The sequence below is a fragment of the Herpailurus yagouaroundi genome, unplaced genomic scaffold (assembly GCF_014898765.1).
Source record: "Herpailurus yagouaroundi ecotype Mexico unplaced genomic scaffold, PumYag 180, whole genome shotgun sequence".
Taxonomy (NCBI): Eukaryota; Metazoa; Chordata; class Mammalia; order Carnivora; family Felidae; genus Herpailurus; species Herpailurus yagouaroundi.
Window position 1 is genome coordinate 28,619,398 of NW_024412411.1, and position 16,505 is coordinate 28,635,902.

Below are 16,505 nucleotides of genomic sequence, written 5' to 3' on the forward strand. Positions count from 1 at the left end.
CTGTTAAGTTTCTCAGGATCCACATAAGAGTGAAACCATATGGTATCTGTCTTTCTCTGTATGGCTTATTTCACTTAGCATCACACTCTCCAGTTCCATCCACGTTGCTACAAAAGGCCATATTTCATTTTTTCTCATTGCCACGTAGTATTCCATTGTGTATATAAACCACAATTTCTTTATCCATTCATCAGTTGATGGACATTTAGGCTCTTTCCATAATTTGGCTATTGTTGAGAGTGCTGCTATGAACATTGGGGTACAAGTGCCCCTATGCATCAGTACTCCTGTGTCCCTTGGATAAATTCCTAGCAGTGCTATTGCTGGGTCATAGGGTAGGTCTATTTTTAATTTTCTGAGGAACCTCCACACTGCTTTCCAGAGCGGCTGCACCAATTTGCATTCCCACCAACAGTGCAAGAGGGTTCCCGTTTCTCCACATCCTCGCCAGCATCTATAGTCTCCTGATTTGTTCATTTTGGCCACTCTGACTGGCGTGAGGTGATACCTGAGTGTGGTTTTGATTTGTATTTCCCTGATAAGGAGCGACGCTGAACATCTTTTCATGTGCCTGTTGGCCATCCGGATGTCTTCTTTAGAGAAGTGTCTATTCATGTTTTCTGCCCATTTCTTCACTGGGTTATTTGCTTTTCGGGTGTGGAGTTTGGTGAGCTCTTTATAGATTTTGGATACTAGCCCTTTGTCCGATATGTCATTTGCAAATATCTTTTCCCATTCCGTTGGTTGCCTTTTAGTTTTGTTGGTTGTTTCCTTTGCTGTGCAGAAGCTTTTTATCTTCATAAGGTCCCAGTAATTCACTTTTGCTTTTAATTCCCTTGCCTTTGGGGATGTGTCGAGTAAGAGATTGCTACGGCTGAGGTCAGAGAGGTCTTTTCCTGCTTTCTCCTCTAAGGTTTTGATGGTTTCCTGTCTCACATTCAGGTCCTTTATCCATTTTGAGTTTATTTTTGTGAATGGTGTGAGAAAGTGGTCTAGTTTCAACCTTCTGCATGTTGCTGTCCAGTTCTCCCAGCACCATTTGTTAAAGAGACTGTCTTTTTTCCATTGGATGTTCTTTCCTGCTTTGTCAAAGACTAGTTGGCCATACGTTTGTGGGTCTAGTTCTGGGGTTTCTATTCTATTCCATTGGTCTATGTGTCTGTTTTTGTGCCAATACCATGCTGTCTTGATGATGACAGCTTTGTAGTAGAGGCTAAAGTCTGGGATTGTGATGCCTCCTGCTTTGGTCTTCTTCTTCAAAATTACTTTGGCTATTCGGGGCCTTTTGTGGTTCCATATGAATTTTAGGATTGCTTGTTCTAGTTTCGAGAAGAATGCTGGTGCAATTTTGATTGGGATTGCATTGAATGTGTAGATAGCTTTGGGTAGTATTGACATTTTGACAATATTTATTCTTCCAATCCATGAGCAGGGAATGTCTTTCCATTTCTTTAAATCTTCTTCAATTACCTTCATAAGCTTTCTATAGTTTTCAGCATACAGATCCTTTACATCTTTGGTTAGATTTATTCCTAGGTATTTTATGCTTCTTGGTGCAATTGTGAATGGGATCAGTTTCTTTATTTGTCTTTCTGGTGCTTCATTGTTAGTGTATAAGAATGCAACTGATTTCTGTACATTGATTTTGTATCCTGCAACTTTGCTGAATTCATGTATCAGTTCTAGCAGACTTTTGGTGGAGTCTGTCGGATTTTCCATGTGTAATATCATGTCATCTGCAAAAAGCGAAAGCTTGACTTCATCTTTGCCAATTTTGATGCCTCTGATTTCCTTTTGTTGTCTGATTGCTGATGCTAGCACTTCCAGCACTATGTTAAACAACAGCAGTGAGAGTGGGCATCCCTGTCGTGTTCCTGATCTCAGGGAAAAAGCTCTCAGTTTTTCCCCGTTGAGGATGATGTTAGCTATGGGCTTTTCATAAATGGCTTTTATGATCTTTAAGTATGTTCCTTCTATCCCGACTTTCTCAAGGGTTTGTATGAAGAAAGGGTGCTGGATTTTGTCAAAGGCCTTTTCTGCATCGATTGACAGGATCATGTGGTTTTTCTCTTTTTTTTTGTTAATGTGATGTATCACGTTGATTGATTTGCGAATGTTGAACCAGCCCTGCATCCCAGGAATGAATCCCACTTGATCATGGTGAATAATTCTTTTTATATGCCATTGAATTCGATTTGCTAGTATCTTATTGAGAATTTTTGCATCCATATTCATCAGGGATATTGACCTGTAGTTCTCTTTTTTTACTGGGTCTCTGTCTGGTTTAGGAATCAAAGTAATACTGGCTTCATAGAATGAGTCTGGAAGTTTTCCTTCCCTTTCTATTTCTTGGAATAGCTTGAGAAGGATAGGTATTATCCCTGCTTTAAACGTCTGGTAGAACTCCCCTGGGAAGCCATCTGGTCCTGGACTCTTATTTGTTGGGAGATTTTTGATAACCGATTCAATTTCTTCGCTGGTGATGGGTCTGTTCAAGCTTTCTATTTCCTCCTGATTGAGTTTTGGAAGAGTGTGGGTGTTCAGGAATTTGTCCATTTCTTCCAGGTTGTCCAATTTGTTGGCATATAATTTTTCATAGTATTCCATGATGATTGTATCTCTGAGGGATTGGTTGTAATAATTCCATTTTCATTCATTATTTTATCTATTTGGGTCATCTCCCTTTTCTTTTTGAGAAGCCTGGCTAGAGGGTTGTCAATTTTGTTTATTTTTTCAAAAAACCAACTCTAGGTTTCGTTTATCTGCTCTACAGTTTTTTTAGATTCTATATTGTTTATTTCTGCTCTGATCTTTATTATTTCTCTTCTTCTGCTGGGTTTAGGCTGCCTTTGCTGTTCTGCTTCTATTTCCTTTAGGTGTGCTGTTAGATTTTGTATTTGGGATTTTTCTTGTTTCTTGAGATAGGCCTGGATTCCAATGTATTTTCCTCTCAGGACTGCCTTTGCTGCGTCCCAAAGCGTTTGGATTGTTGTATTTTCATTTTCATTTGTTTCCATATATTTTTTAATTTCTTCTCTAATTGCCTGGTTGACCCACTCATTCGTTAGTAGGGTATTCTTTAACCTCCATGCTTTTGGAGTTTTTCCAGACTTTTCTCTGTGGTTGATTTCAATCTTCATAGCATTGTGGTCTGAAAGTATGCATGGTATGATTTCAATTCTTGTAAACTTATGAAGGGGTGTTTTGTGACCCAGTATATGATCTATGTTGGAGTATGTTCCATGTGCACTCGAGAAGAAAGTATATTCTGTTCCTTTGGGATGCAGAGTTCTAAATATATCTGTCAAGTCCATCTGATCCAATGTCTCATTCAGGGCCCTTGTTTCTTTATTGACCGTGTGTCTAGATGATCTATCCATTTCTGTAAGTGGGGTGTTAAAGTCCCCTGCAATTACCACATTCTTCTCAATAAGGTTGCTTATGTTTATGAGTAATTGTTTTATATATTTGGGCGCTCCGGTATTCGGCGCATAGACATTTATAATTGTTAGCTCTTCCTGATGGATAGACCCTGTCACTATTATATAATGTCCTTCTTCATCTCTTGTTACAGCCTCTAATTTAAAGTCTAGTTTGTCTGATATAAGTATGGCTACTCCAGCTTTCTTTTGGCTTCTAGTAGCATGATAAATAGTTCTCCATCCCCTCACTCTCAATCCAAAGGTGTCCTCAGGTCTAAAATGAGTCTCTTGTAGACAGCAAATAGATGGGTCTTGTTTTTTTATCCATTCTGATACCCTATGTCTTTTGGTTGGCGCATTTAATCCATTTACATTCAGTGTTATTATAGAAAGATATGAGTTTAGAGTCATTGTGATATCTGTATGTTTTATGCTTGTAGTGATGTCTCTGGTACTTTGTCTCACAGGGTCCCCCTTAGGATCTCTTGTAGGGCTGGTTTAGTGGTGACAAATTCCTTCAGTTTTTGTTTGTTTGGGAAGACGTTTATCTCTCCTTCTATTCTAAATGACAGACTTGCTGGATAAAGGATTCTCGGCTGCATATTTTTTCTGTCTAGCACACTGAAAATCTCGTGCCAATTCTTTCTGGCCTGCCAAGTTTCAAAAGAGAGATCAGTCACGAGTCTTATAGGTCTCCCTTTATATGTGAGGGCATGTTTACCCCTTGCTGCTTTCAGAATTTTCTCTTTATCCTTGTATTTTGCCAGTTTCACTATGATATGTCGTGCAGAAGATCGATTCAAGTTCCGTCTGAAGGGAGTTCTCTGTGCCTCTTGGATTTCAATGCCTTTTTCCTTCCCCACTTCAGGGAAGTTCTCAGCTATAATTTCTTCAAGTACCCCTTCAGCACCTTTCCCTCTCTCTTCCTCCTCTGGGATACCAATTATGCGTATATTATTTCTTTTTAGTGTATCCCTTAGTTCTCTAATTTTCCCCTCATACTCCTGGATTTTTTTTATCTCTCTTTTTCTCAGCTTCCTCTTTTTCCATAACTTTATCTTCTAGTTCACCTATTCTCTCCTCTGTCTCTTCAATCCGAGCTGTGGTGGTTTCCATTTTGTTATGCATTTCATTTAAAGCGTTTTTCAGCTCCTCGTGACTGTTCCTTAGTCCCTTGATCTCTGTAGCAAGAGATTCTCTGCTGTCAGCTATACTGTTTTCAAGCCCAGCGATTAATTTTATGACTATTATTCTAAATTCACTTTCTGTTATATTATTTAAATCCTTTTTGATCAGCTCATTAGCTGTTGTTATTTCCTGGAGATTCTTCTGAGGGGAATTCTTCCACTTGGTCATTTTGGATAGTCCCTGGCGTGGTGAGGACCTGCAGGGCACTTCCCCTGTGCTGTGGTGTATAACTGGAGTTGGTGGGCGGAGCCGCAGTCAGACCTGATGTCTGCCCCCAGCCCACCGCTGTGTCCACAGTCAGACTGGTGTGTGCCTTTTCTTCCCCTCTCCTAGGGGCGGGATTCACTGTGGGGTGGGGTGGCCTGTCTGGGCTACTTGCACACTGCCAGGCTTGTGATGCTGGGGATCTGGCGTCTTAGCTGGGGTGGGTAGGCAAGGTGCACAGGGGCAGGAGGGGCAGGCTTAGCTTGCTTCTCCTTAGGTGATCCACTTCAGGAGGGGCCCTGTGGCAGCAGGAGGGAGACAGATCCGCTGCGGAGGTTTGGCTCCGCAGAAGCGCAGAGTTGGGTGTTTGCGCGGAGCGAGCAAGTTCCCTGGCAGGAACTGGTTCTCTTTGGGATTTTGGCTGGGGGATGGGCGGGGGAGATGGCGCTGGCGAGCGCCTTTGTTCCCCACCAAACTGAGCTCTGTCGTCCGGGGGCTCAGCAGCTCTCCTTCCCTTTGTCCTCCAGCTTTCCCGCTTTCTGAGCAGAGCTGTTAACTTATGACCTCCCGGCGGCTAAGTCGCGCTTGCTGTCAGAACACAGTCCGCCAGGCCCCTCCGCTTTTTGCAAGCCAGATTCGGGGGCTCTGCTTGGCCGGCGAGCCGCCCCTCCGCCCCGGCTGCCTCCTGCCAGTCCGTGGAGCGCGCACCGCCTCGCTGCCCTTCCTACCCTCTTCCGTGGGCCTCTCGTCTGAGCTTGGCTCCGGCGACTCCGTTCTGCTAATCCTCTGGCGGTTTTCTGGGTTATTTAGGCAGGTGTAGGTGGAATCTAAGTGATCAGCAGGACACGTGGTGAGCCCAGCGTCCTCCTATGCCGCCATCTTCCCTCTCCCTCTCCACTAACTGGAATTTAAATAAAAGCTAAAAGAAAAAAGAAAACAGTGCTTCCCAATTTTAATATGCAGACGAACACTTGAGGATCTTATTAAAATGCAGAAACTGAAGTGAGGCATTAGTCTGTATTTCTAACAAGCTCCCCAAATGCTGATGCTGGTAGTCCTTCCAGACACACTTACTACCCAGGGTCTAAACTAACTTGATAACTGAGTAATACAGAATAGAGAATCTGGTTTTAAGTATCTGTAACTATTGAGCTTCTAGATAGAAGTCAGTAACAGACTTTGCATTACTGGCTGCTAATAAGTACATCTAAATCGTACTGGATTTATTGCTTCTTAGAGATTTAATATATTCATTATTTGTAGGATTCTGTTTAGAAGCAATTTGAGTCATAAACTTTTATTTATTAATATGTTTTATACATTACATACATATACTGTATTTCCTTAGTGTCTTTAAAGAAAAAATGTTATACTCTATATGTGCTAAATTTTAGTTTTCAGTATGCAAATATCTGTTATCTATAGCTGTTAGTCATTGAGATCTTATTATGTATAGTGTTCTATGCTTATAGAAACATAAAACCACAGAATATATACATATTTATAACTAGCTTCATTGTAATGTTTATTCCTGTGTAATTAGATATTAACAATGGAAAGTGGTTAATGCCTTTTCTTTTAAATCTTCTAAATAGCTCAGTCACTAAAGGAATTTGCAAGACTACTCATTGCAGTAGAAGAAGAAAGGAGGAGACTGGTAAGTCCGTTCCCCATTTCTTCAGAATAAAACTTTGTTTGGACATATTGAAAGAAAGACCAGACCTTCTGAATTAGACTTAGCCATACCAGACCCTATATTTGATAGATGTACTAAATGTTACAGAAAATATTTCTGTATGATTATGATTATCAATAATTTATGATTATCAATAATTTCTGTATGAGTGTGATTATCAATTATTGCTTATGATATATACCATTTCTGTTTATTTCAGGTGTAATTTCATCAGGTGTAAATTATATTCATTTTGTTTTCCAGTTAATTCTTTTGAGAATTAAAAATATTGAGTTGTCATTAGAAACCCATTCTGAGTAACCTTATAAATAACTTTAGTGTTATAATAAAGATACATTCTAAGTATTAAAGACAATTCTTAAAAGGAGCAAATAATTCTTTCTTAAAAAGGTGACATTTCAGTTGGGTCTTAAAGTCTGGCAGGATTCTGTTTGGCTGGGAAGAGTGGGGAAAACATTTCAGGTTGATGGATTAACTTAATGTGGCAGTATCAGAGGATAGTTACTATAATATATTTATCCATTTACCAAGATAATTTTTGTACCCATTTTGTTAAAATTTCTGTGAAGGCCTCTGTCTATGACCCTCACTTCCCATTTGTATATGGGAAAATTAGTACATTTCCCACAGGATTGTCATAAAGCATTTGCAGCAGCACATGGCACATAGTAAGTATTGATGGTAATAAAGATGTCGATTGTCTCTTACAGCGAGGGTTCCAGGCTTGTTTAAAATGCCATCTTTATCACTGGCTTCATCCTGTTGGGGAATTATGTATACACATATGTATATATGTGCATTAAATGTGCATTAAATGTGGTGTCATTCTGCTAATTGGATAAGGAGAACAGTTTCAGGAGGATGGCCTTGGCACAGGGAATGTTGCCTGAGCTAAGGAAGAATCACACAACCATTACTTGGCAGTCATATAATGAACTTGAGAAGAGGCCACAGGGTGGGAGAAAGTACTGTATATATTTGTAGAATAAGGCAGATAGTTCTCAGAGAGTATTAGAAGATTGACTAGTAGTTTTCGTCATAAGTAGGGTGTAAGAGGTGGGCTAAAAAGTTTTGGTGTGTGTTACAGAAGAGCAAAATTGCTAGTTTTTGAAAAGGATGGGAGAACCAATGTGGGATTTAGGAGAGATTAATTTGGTGGCCATGTGAAAGATAGATAAGGTAGACTGTCAGGGATGACTATATTTTTTTAGGAAACATCAGCCTACAATGGTCTGGTCCCAGTACAGTGTAATCTGTGCTAGATACATATGAGCCATTATGGGAGACTTACATCCTTTTTGGGGAGGTCAGAAAAAGCTTTTTTTCTGGAGGGAAGTTTGGAGTCTTAAGACTAAATTGTATACTTTTAAGTACTGTATGCATAATCTTCAGTCCAGTTTCATGAACTATGCAATAGAAGTCCAAGTTTAATGGGGAAATGTGAGTAGGAGGTATCTTATGGCCAAGAGAAGAGCTGATGATGAAAATGGGAAAAAGTGGTTAGGGAGATGTGAAAATAGAGTTTTAAATGGTGTGGAAGCCAGGGGAATATACGATTTAGGGTTGAGAGAGGTTGTTATTCAAATCCTGTGCAAGTACTTCAGGAGAATGATCAATCAGCTAGCATGAATTATTGAAAGAATATGGGAAAGTGTATTGTAGTTTGCAGGAGTGAAAAGAACCAAAGAAATGTAAGGGTAGTTTATAGAAAGAGTTTAGAAAGGCAAGAGCAAGTTATATAAGAGAAAAGGGATTATGGTTAGTGATAATGGGCCATTGAAGGTGGACATCATAAATATGTCAAGGAAAGACTAATTACCATGCTTTCATAGATTTTTCTAGCAATACCCAGAGCCATGGATGAGCAGTAAGAATAGTTGGGAGGCCAGATTCAAGGGGTGGGCACAGAAGATGTGCTGGATTGCAGGGACATGGGTTTGTATAATATGAAAATGGGTCTTGACTGAGTATAGCAATAACCGAGGCAAGAGGTTATTGATGGCCTTAGAAAGTAGAGGGCAAGCATGACTACTTCACTATGTTGACAGTTCACTAACAATAAAAGAAATTCTGAGACCAGGAAGTTGTGATCAGGAGTAGGAGTTGAAATATGCTGAACTTAGCAGTGGAGTTGGTCCAGATAGTGATGAAGTTAAGATGTGGCTAAACAGGAAGACAGACTTTAGGGATCTAGAAGGCTAAGCTTAGAGGTTTGGATGTTTTATGAGCAGAATCTTGAGGTCATGCAAGATGGTGACTGAAGAAAGGACAAAGACCAACAAGAAAAAGTGGCTGAGGAATGTGGTAGAATGTCTTATAGGCAGTGGAAATGGAGATTGAAACACCAGCTGTTAGTGTTTCAGAGGTCTTCATTTCTGCCTTTAGCCATGTTTCTCATGTTGGGGCAAGGAGGAAATTCTGTGTTCATGAGTGAAGTCGCATTGCAGGTTTTGATTGCTTTACCTATTGTTTTAGAGAAGTTCTGACATAAAGAATGCAAAATAATGAAGAAAAATCTACAGATAAAATCCTAATGGATTGCATGCCCAAAAAAGATTATATAATTGTAATTATTAAACACACAAATCTAAGTATTGGAATAAACACTTTCAGTTATATGATGCTACTACAACTGAAGGTATATCTGTTAGCAGATTATGTGCAAAGATGTGCTGAAGAATTTATTTTATTTTTTTATTAAAAATGTTTTTTTTAAATGCTTACTTATTTTTTGAGATAGAGAAAGCACAAGCAGGGGAGGGGCAGAGAGAAAGGGAGACAGAATCTGAAGCAGGCTCCAGGCTCTGAGCTGTCAGCACAGAGCCTGACGCGGGGCTTGAAGTCATGGACTGGGAGAGCATGACCTGAGTCAAAGTTGGACTCTTAACCAACTGAGCCACCCGGGTGAAGAATTTCTTTTAAAAATTATTACTTCACTTAGGAAGAAGAATATTTTAAGTGTACTAAAAGTATAAAGGAGTTCTGTAATTGATACACTCATTTAATTGTTTTTTTAATGATAAGTCGTGATTTATTTTATATTAATTGAATTTGGCCACAACTTAAATATGTTAGAACAGTGACTAAAAAATAAAATCACAAGATGATAGAAGACACCTAATGGTTTACATTCTCTTGTTTCCAGTGATTTACTGTACTTAGTAAGATGAATACAACATCTAGGTAATCTAAAGGATGTTTGCAGGGGCTCCTTGGTGGCTCAGTCAGTTAAGCATCCGATTTCAGTGCAGGTCATGATCTCACGGCCCATGAGTTTGAGCCCCTGCATTGGGCTCTGTGCTGACAGCTCAGAGTCTGGAGCCTGCTTTGGATTCTGTGTCTCCGTCTCTCTTTGCCCACCCCCCACTCATGCTCTGTCTCTCTCATTCTTTCAAAAATAAATGAACATTAACAACAACAACGACAACAACAACAACAACAACAACAACAAAAGCAAAGTCTGTTTGCAGAAAAAAAGCCCAAAGAAATACAGATTTTTTTTTTTAATAAATGGGACTCTTCTTAGTTCCTTACTAACTTGAAGTATTGAGTTAAAAATTTCTGCCAAAGCCAACTAAAAATGCAGTTTTAATGCAACAAAAAAAGTGACTCGGAGATGGAAATAGGAAATATCCATTTCAGAAACTTTTGAGAATATACTTTATCCTGTCTCATACTTCTTTTTTTTTATTTTTATAAAATTTTTTTTTTCAACGTTTATTTATTTTTGGGACAGAGAGAGACAGCATGAACGGGGGAGGGGCAGAGAGAGGGAGACACAGAATCGGAAACAGGCTCCAGGCTCCGAGCCATCAGCCCAGAGCCTGACGCGGGGCTTGAACTCATGGACCGCGAGATCGTGACCTGGCTGAAGTCGGACGCTCAACCGACTGCGCCACCCAGGCGCCCCTCCTGTCTCATACTTCTTACCGGAAAAATAGGCTTCCATGATGCAGTATTTTTCAGTATGTTAACTGACATCTGCCATCACGTGGCTACGCAAGAACAGCCTTTTAATGACACAAATAGAAGAAGTAATTTAATAGCCCTTTGTAATGGCCTAAGTAAAATGCCTATTTACTTATAGTGAGGTTACTGTTATTGATTAGTGACATGGGCTCTTTTTTTTTTAAGTGCATCTTTATTGGAAGTGTTAAAATTTTTCCCCATAGAATGTAGCACTTTAATGATTTAATGATGTCCTAGATCATATGTCCTATTTTAAGGACTCTGAGCCTGTCTCCAGTGCAAGGAGGGGCATTTAAGCCATATAAACTTCATGGTAAGGTCTCTTCAGTTTTCATACCACCACAGGAACTGCTGTATTTACTTCAGATGACAGCTAACCTGGCTGTGCAAACACTACTACTTTAGTCCAGGCTGTTATACCAAGAGAACACCCTAGCATGAAATGTTCATTGAAGCCTTATTGGTTTTGAAATTCTGAATTTGACTCTTTGCCTTAAGGCCTATGGACTTGACATTCCCTCTATCTGTATCCCTGGAATTATACTCTACTTATCATTCTTTCCTTCTCAGTATTCACTCTCATGTTCTCTGTTCTCTATCCCCACTGGCTTTCTTTCTACTCCTCTTAATGGTCTCTACAAGCTTCTTATGGACTTAGACCTTTGTATTGTCCTTTACTCTCTCTTGAACAGCCTTCCTCTGCCTTGTCCTGATCCATATCCTCTCAAGACTGGTTCCATCTTTTCACTCACACTTGAGCCCATATACTCCCCTGGAGGTCTGCACTTTCCATACAGCTTGAATTAGTCCCCTTTAATCCTTGTGTATTGTGACAGAAATACCTGCTGTGATGCAGTTTGCATTCTACTGGGCAGACATTAAATACATTATTTCTGATGGTGGTAAGTGCTAAAAAGAAAAAATAGTGCATTTGGTCAAAGATACTGCCCCTTACTGAGATGAAGAAGGTGAGGGGAGAAAATAGTTAAAATTTGAATCTACTTAGATGCCTAAGTAGATATCTAAGTAGATGTGTCTAGGGAGCATCTGGATATATGAGTCTGGAGTTCAGGGGAACATATAAATTTTGAAGTTGTCAACCTGTAGTGGGAATTTAAAGCTATGGGAATGTATGAGATCACCGGATCTATGAGTGTGTAGACAGAAGAGAAAAGGTAGGAGGATTGAGCCCTGAGGTGCCTTGAGTCCAGACTTTGGTCAGATAAGGTAGAATCAACAAAGGAGATTTAGATCAATAGGAGACCCAGGAAGAAGCTGTTTGGACAGCTTGCTCAAAGTCCCATTTATTCACATGGTTGTAATAGAAATGTGGGATGATAATAAATAGAAATGTATAGTATGTGGACCCAGTGGCTGCAGGCGTCTTCAGGCTGGAGGGTCTCCTATGTTTCTCCTCTCTCCCTTACCCTGGGCTCCTTATGTTCTGGGTACTCCGAGTCCCTTTGACGAATATGGAGTGTGTGTGTAGCAATACAGATTTTTTTTTCCTTAGCTGTATCTTTGTCACCAAATGAGGAAGCCATAGCTTCAGAATATTTTAGCCAATGTTTATCTTGAAGAATTTGTACAAATGAACTTATTTCTTAGTGTTTTCATTTTGATTAACATAAGAAACTTATTATTTTTTTTCCTTTTAACCATTAGCATACACAACATTCACATTTGACCTGTGTTAAGTTACAGAGTTTGCTTTAGGTTTCCCAGGATTTATATTCTTTCTATTCACTGTTCCAATCAGTCTTTTTAATCCTTGTGTAATGGAAGTATTTTCCTGAAGTGGGCTAGGTGTCTGGGTATTACTTTACACAAAAAAATCATGAGGGTCTGGGAGGGGAAATTTATAACCTTAAGAGTCATTTCATTTATAAGAGTATTTAAAGCCTCTATATTCCTTTCTTACATTTTTTAAAAGTTTAAGCAACCCAACATAAGGATTAATAGGGGGTACAATCAAAACTGGCCTTTCTCTCTTTATGTTCTAACAAAATTAGATATTTATTAAAAAATGAAAAAAATGTGTCAGTAATATGAATTACTTGGTTATTAATACAAGATTTTGAGCTGTTATGAGTCTCAAGATATTTAAAAAAATATGTGATGCTTAATACTTCAGACTCTTGTCATATGTGGCTATTGAGCGCCTGAAATGTGTTAGTTATTATGTGGTTTGCATTATATTTCTATTGGGAAGCACTGCTATAGGTAATAGCTGACCTGGAGTGTTTTCAGGGTACCAAGTACTGCTACAGTTACTTTATATTTTTAACTAATCTGTACAGAACCCTCTGAGGTGTATGCTATTAATATACCCATTTTAAAGAAGAGCAAACTCAAAGACACATAACTAATAAGTGGTACTGTGGGGATTTAAACCCCATCTGTTGGGGGGCGCCTGGGTGGCTCAGTCGGTTGAGCGGCCGACTTCGGCTCAGGTCATGATCTCGAGGTCCGTGAGTTAGAGCCCCGCGTCGGGCTCTGTGCTGACAGCTCAGAGCCTGGAGCCTGTTTCAGATTCTGTGTCTCCCTCTCTCTACCCTCCCCCGTTCATGCCCTGTCTCTCTCTGTCTCAAAAATAAATAAACGTTAAAAAAAAAAAAACAAACCCTTCTGTTGAGTTCCAGAGCCTTCACATAATCCATAATGTTAAAAACTAAGATTATTTAATTAAAAATTGCATAATAGCAATAGCAAATATGTATTGTTAATATAATATGTGAGATGCTCTGGTGTTTTAGGCATATTATTTTAATGTCTTACAAAATTTAGGGAAGAAGACAGGCATTATATACTTTGAAATTGGATTAATTTTCAAAGTTTTCATCATATTTAAAGAGGCATGTATTTCAGCACAACCTCAATCCATCAATCAGTTGACATTTCCCACATCATGTTTTGGCATGTGGGAGCCAAAAATATGCCATAAACCAATTTATACCCCATCCCCCAACTTCACTACCAGTAACCCCATGCTCATCACCATGTTTGAGTTAAGGATTCATGAAATTTGAGAATGTTTTAAATATCGAAAATTGCATGTCCTTATTTCTCTTGATTAAAGATGATTTCCTTTATTTACCCTTTTGTCATAAATTTCGTAGTGGCTAGTTAACACATACACAAAAAGAAAAGGTGGTTGTTGAGAGTTATCACAGCTTCATATTAACTATTTCTCAGGTTGACTTATTTTTAGTTCATTAGACAAGAAATAAACTTTCTTTGAGTAAAATTCATTATTTTAGTCTGAAGGACTTGAATAGGATAATTGCTAGAATTTCAGAAAATACTTAACAGTTTTCATAATTGGGAATTATGTCTTTTGATTTTAAACTGAAAAAGATGTGGGACACTTAACAACTGGAAATGTCTGTCAAAATTCTAAAACTTTCTCTTAATAGGTATAATACAATGGTCAGACAGTGAAGCCTACCCTGGCAGGCTGCTTTTTAGCAATTTCGCTGCTGTTGACACATCTACGCCAGAGAATAAGAAAGGGGAATAAAAAAGATAAATCTGAGAGTTGATGGTTGTGTTCCTTATTAGGTCTTGAAAAAGAATACTTGGAAAGATGGTTGTATTTTCCTTAGTAAAATTAAGGTTTCTATGCTGTTAGAAGTATTGCTGGCATGGCTAGCAGGCAGCAAAATTAGCTGGTGCAAATTTAAAAGTGTATTTGTATTTTGATGTATTAGTTTCACTAATACCTGGATATGATTTGTGAGTGTGTGTGTGTGATTGATGCCATTTCCACAGCTGGTATTTCATGGGTATATATCAAATTTCTAGATTGAAAGATTTATAAATGAATGCATGATTCTAAGTATCCAATCTTTATATTTTTCTGTTTCCCAAGGTCCCTTTATTTTCTTAAGATTAAAACGTTGACTGTATGGTAGGATTTAAAAGAAAACTTTTCCACCAGACAGTGGTATTTTAACAATTAATTTGAAATAAGATACTGGAATAAAAAACTTACATGTTTTTTTTTTTTCTGTCCAAATATAAGCTGAAATTGAAGATTAACTTTTTGGTTTTGTTACTTTGGCATGACTCTTTGGGTGTGAAGGTTTCTGTTGCTTAAGGCTGTCACTGTCCACATGAGCTGCAGTAGCCTGCTGCTGGACATAGTGCCTGCACTACCCATCTCTGTCCTTCCATCTCCCATCTCCAGTTCTTGCATTTTCCTGCCTCTGCCTTTTATCCCAGTTGTATAGCTTTCTTTACTTTGGAATCTTACCATTCCACATCATTGAAATACTTCTATTTTTTACCTTTGCATTTTCAAAAATACCTTTACTCTAATGTTGGCCATTGTTTTTCAGGATGTGCTAATCTTTATTATATTTATAAACCATGTTCTGATTTTTTTAATAGGAAGTACAGAGATACTTTGATATTATAAAAGATAAAAAATATATAAAGTCATTGTGTAACCATCCCACCAAAGTTCTTTAAGACCTGTATGGGGCATTTTATTTTAAAGGGCAGAGAAAATAAAGTAAGTAGACATAATGTAGATTAGAAAAACATTAGTAAAAGATATCATGAAGAGAAATTTAAATAATGTATCAAAGCTAATGGTTGGAAAATATCAGGTGACAAACCAGCGAGATACTCAGAAATAAGAGATGGAGGTATTCTTCAGTGAGAATGTTTTTGTCCTTGTTTGTAATTAAACCATAGTCATAGTGTTCATGTACTACAAAAGTAGTTACAAATTTAATTACAACCAGGAGAAAAGAGAATGAAAGCTTTTTCTTAAAATTTTGAGATAATTACAAATTCGCATATAATTATTAAGAGTAATATAGGAATCCTGTGTATTCTTTACCCAGTTTCTCCTTTTGGTAACATTTTATAACAGTAAGTATAAAAGCTTATTAATATTTTACTTTAAGTTATAATACTGATTAAAAATAAGAAATTATTCAGAAACTTGCCATTTGTCTTAGAACCAGAATTCATAATTGAAACACAAAAGTCTGACTGTTAGTGGATTCTTACCAAGATGCCTTGTGTTATTTCACATTGCTATTTCTTATTTGTGTGTCACTTATGACATTCATTTGCAAGGCAAACAGACAATTGGTGGGGAAGACTGTGGGGTATCTCATTTATCTGTGGGCAACACCATGTTGCATGTGATATACTGGAGCAGCTAGAATCATAGACTCTGAGGCCTCTACGAGGCTTTTTGCCTTTCATTTGCTTGTCAGCTTTATTCTCTTAGTTAGCTTCTTCCACAAGGTGAGTACTAAACATTGCCACTATACCTTGTTGAAGTTCTGTCTGGAGAGGGCCTGTCCAGTTTCCCATGGTAAACTAAAAAACAAAACAAAACAAAACTTTAAAATGAGCTCTGATTGGCCCAGCCCAGGTCACTTAAAGACCCTTGACCCAAGACTAAGGGGACAGAGTATGTTGCATGTGTTTCTCTGAATATCAGGACTATTTTCAGAAACAAGGGAATTATTGTGATTTGGAAATTACCCAACTCTTGTTATTACAGCATAGTAATGGCCTTAAGAAATTTCCAGTTAACACTGTCATGTGAACACAATACTATGGCAGTGAATTGTTTCTGAAATTTTACAGGAGTTAGAAAACGCAGTGTTCATTCATCCAAACATTAGAAACATTCACTTTAAAAATCAGGAAATAGAGGAGGATGTACACTATTCTTGCTTAAATTCTATATTATTTTTGAAGGCCCAAGCCTGTGGAGTAAAATAAAACCAAGGGCATATAACAGCTAAGAGTTAATTTTGTTTATTTCACTGTATCATTTCTTGATGTTATTATCCCCACATAGAAAATTCTAAATCTATAGAGAACTTATTAGAAATAAGAGTCTGTCTAGGTTGATAATTATAAATTAGATTGTTGTACACCATCACACATTCTCACATTTCAACAAAAGAACAAGCTACTTAAGAATAACTCAGCAAAAGATGTGTGAACTTTTGTGTATAAAATTACAAAGCTTTATTTTAAGATATTAGAGGAGA

At 38.1% G+C, this 16,505-nt stretch overlaps 1 protein-coding gene across 1 annotated transcript in view; it reads left to right on the top strand.

Moving 5' to 3' along the window:
* The window catches only part of ARHGAP42 (Rho GTPase activating protein 42), a 339,332-nt gene that overhangs the window by 119,616 nt on the left and 203,211 nt on the right, over nucleotides 1-16,505 (top strand). Inside the window, exon 3 of the mRNA XM_040489702.1 lies at nucleotides 6,410-6,471. Coding sequence (XP_040345636.1) covers nucleotides 6,410-6,471 — 62 coding nt within the window. The remainder of the gene's footprint in view (nucleotides 1-6,409; nucleotides 6,472-16,505) is intronic.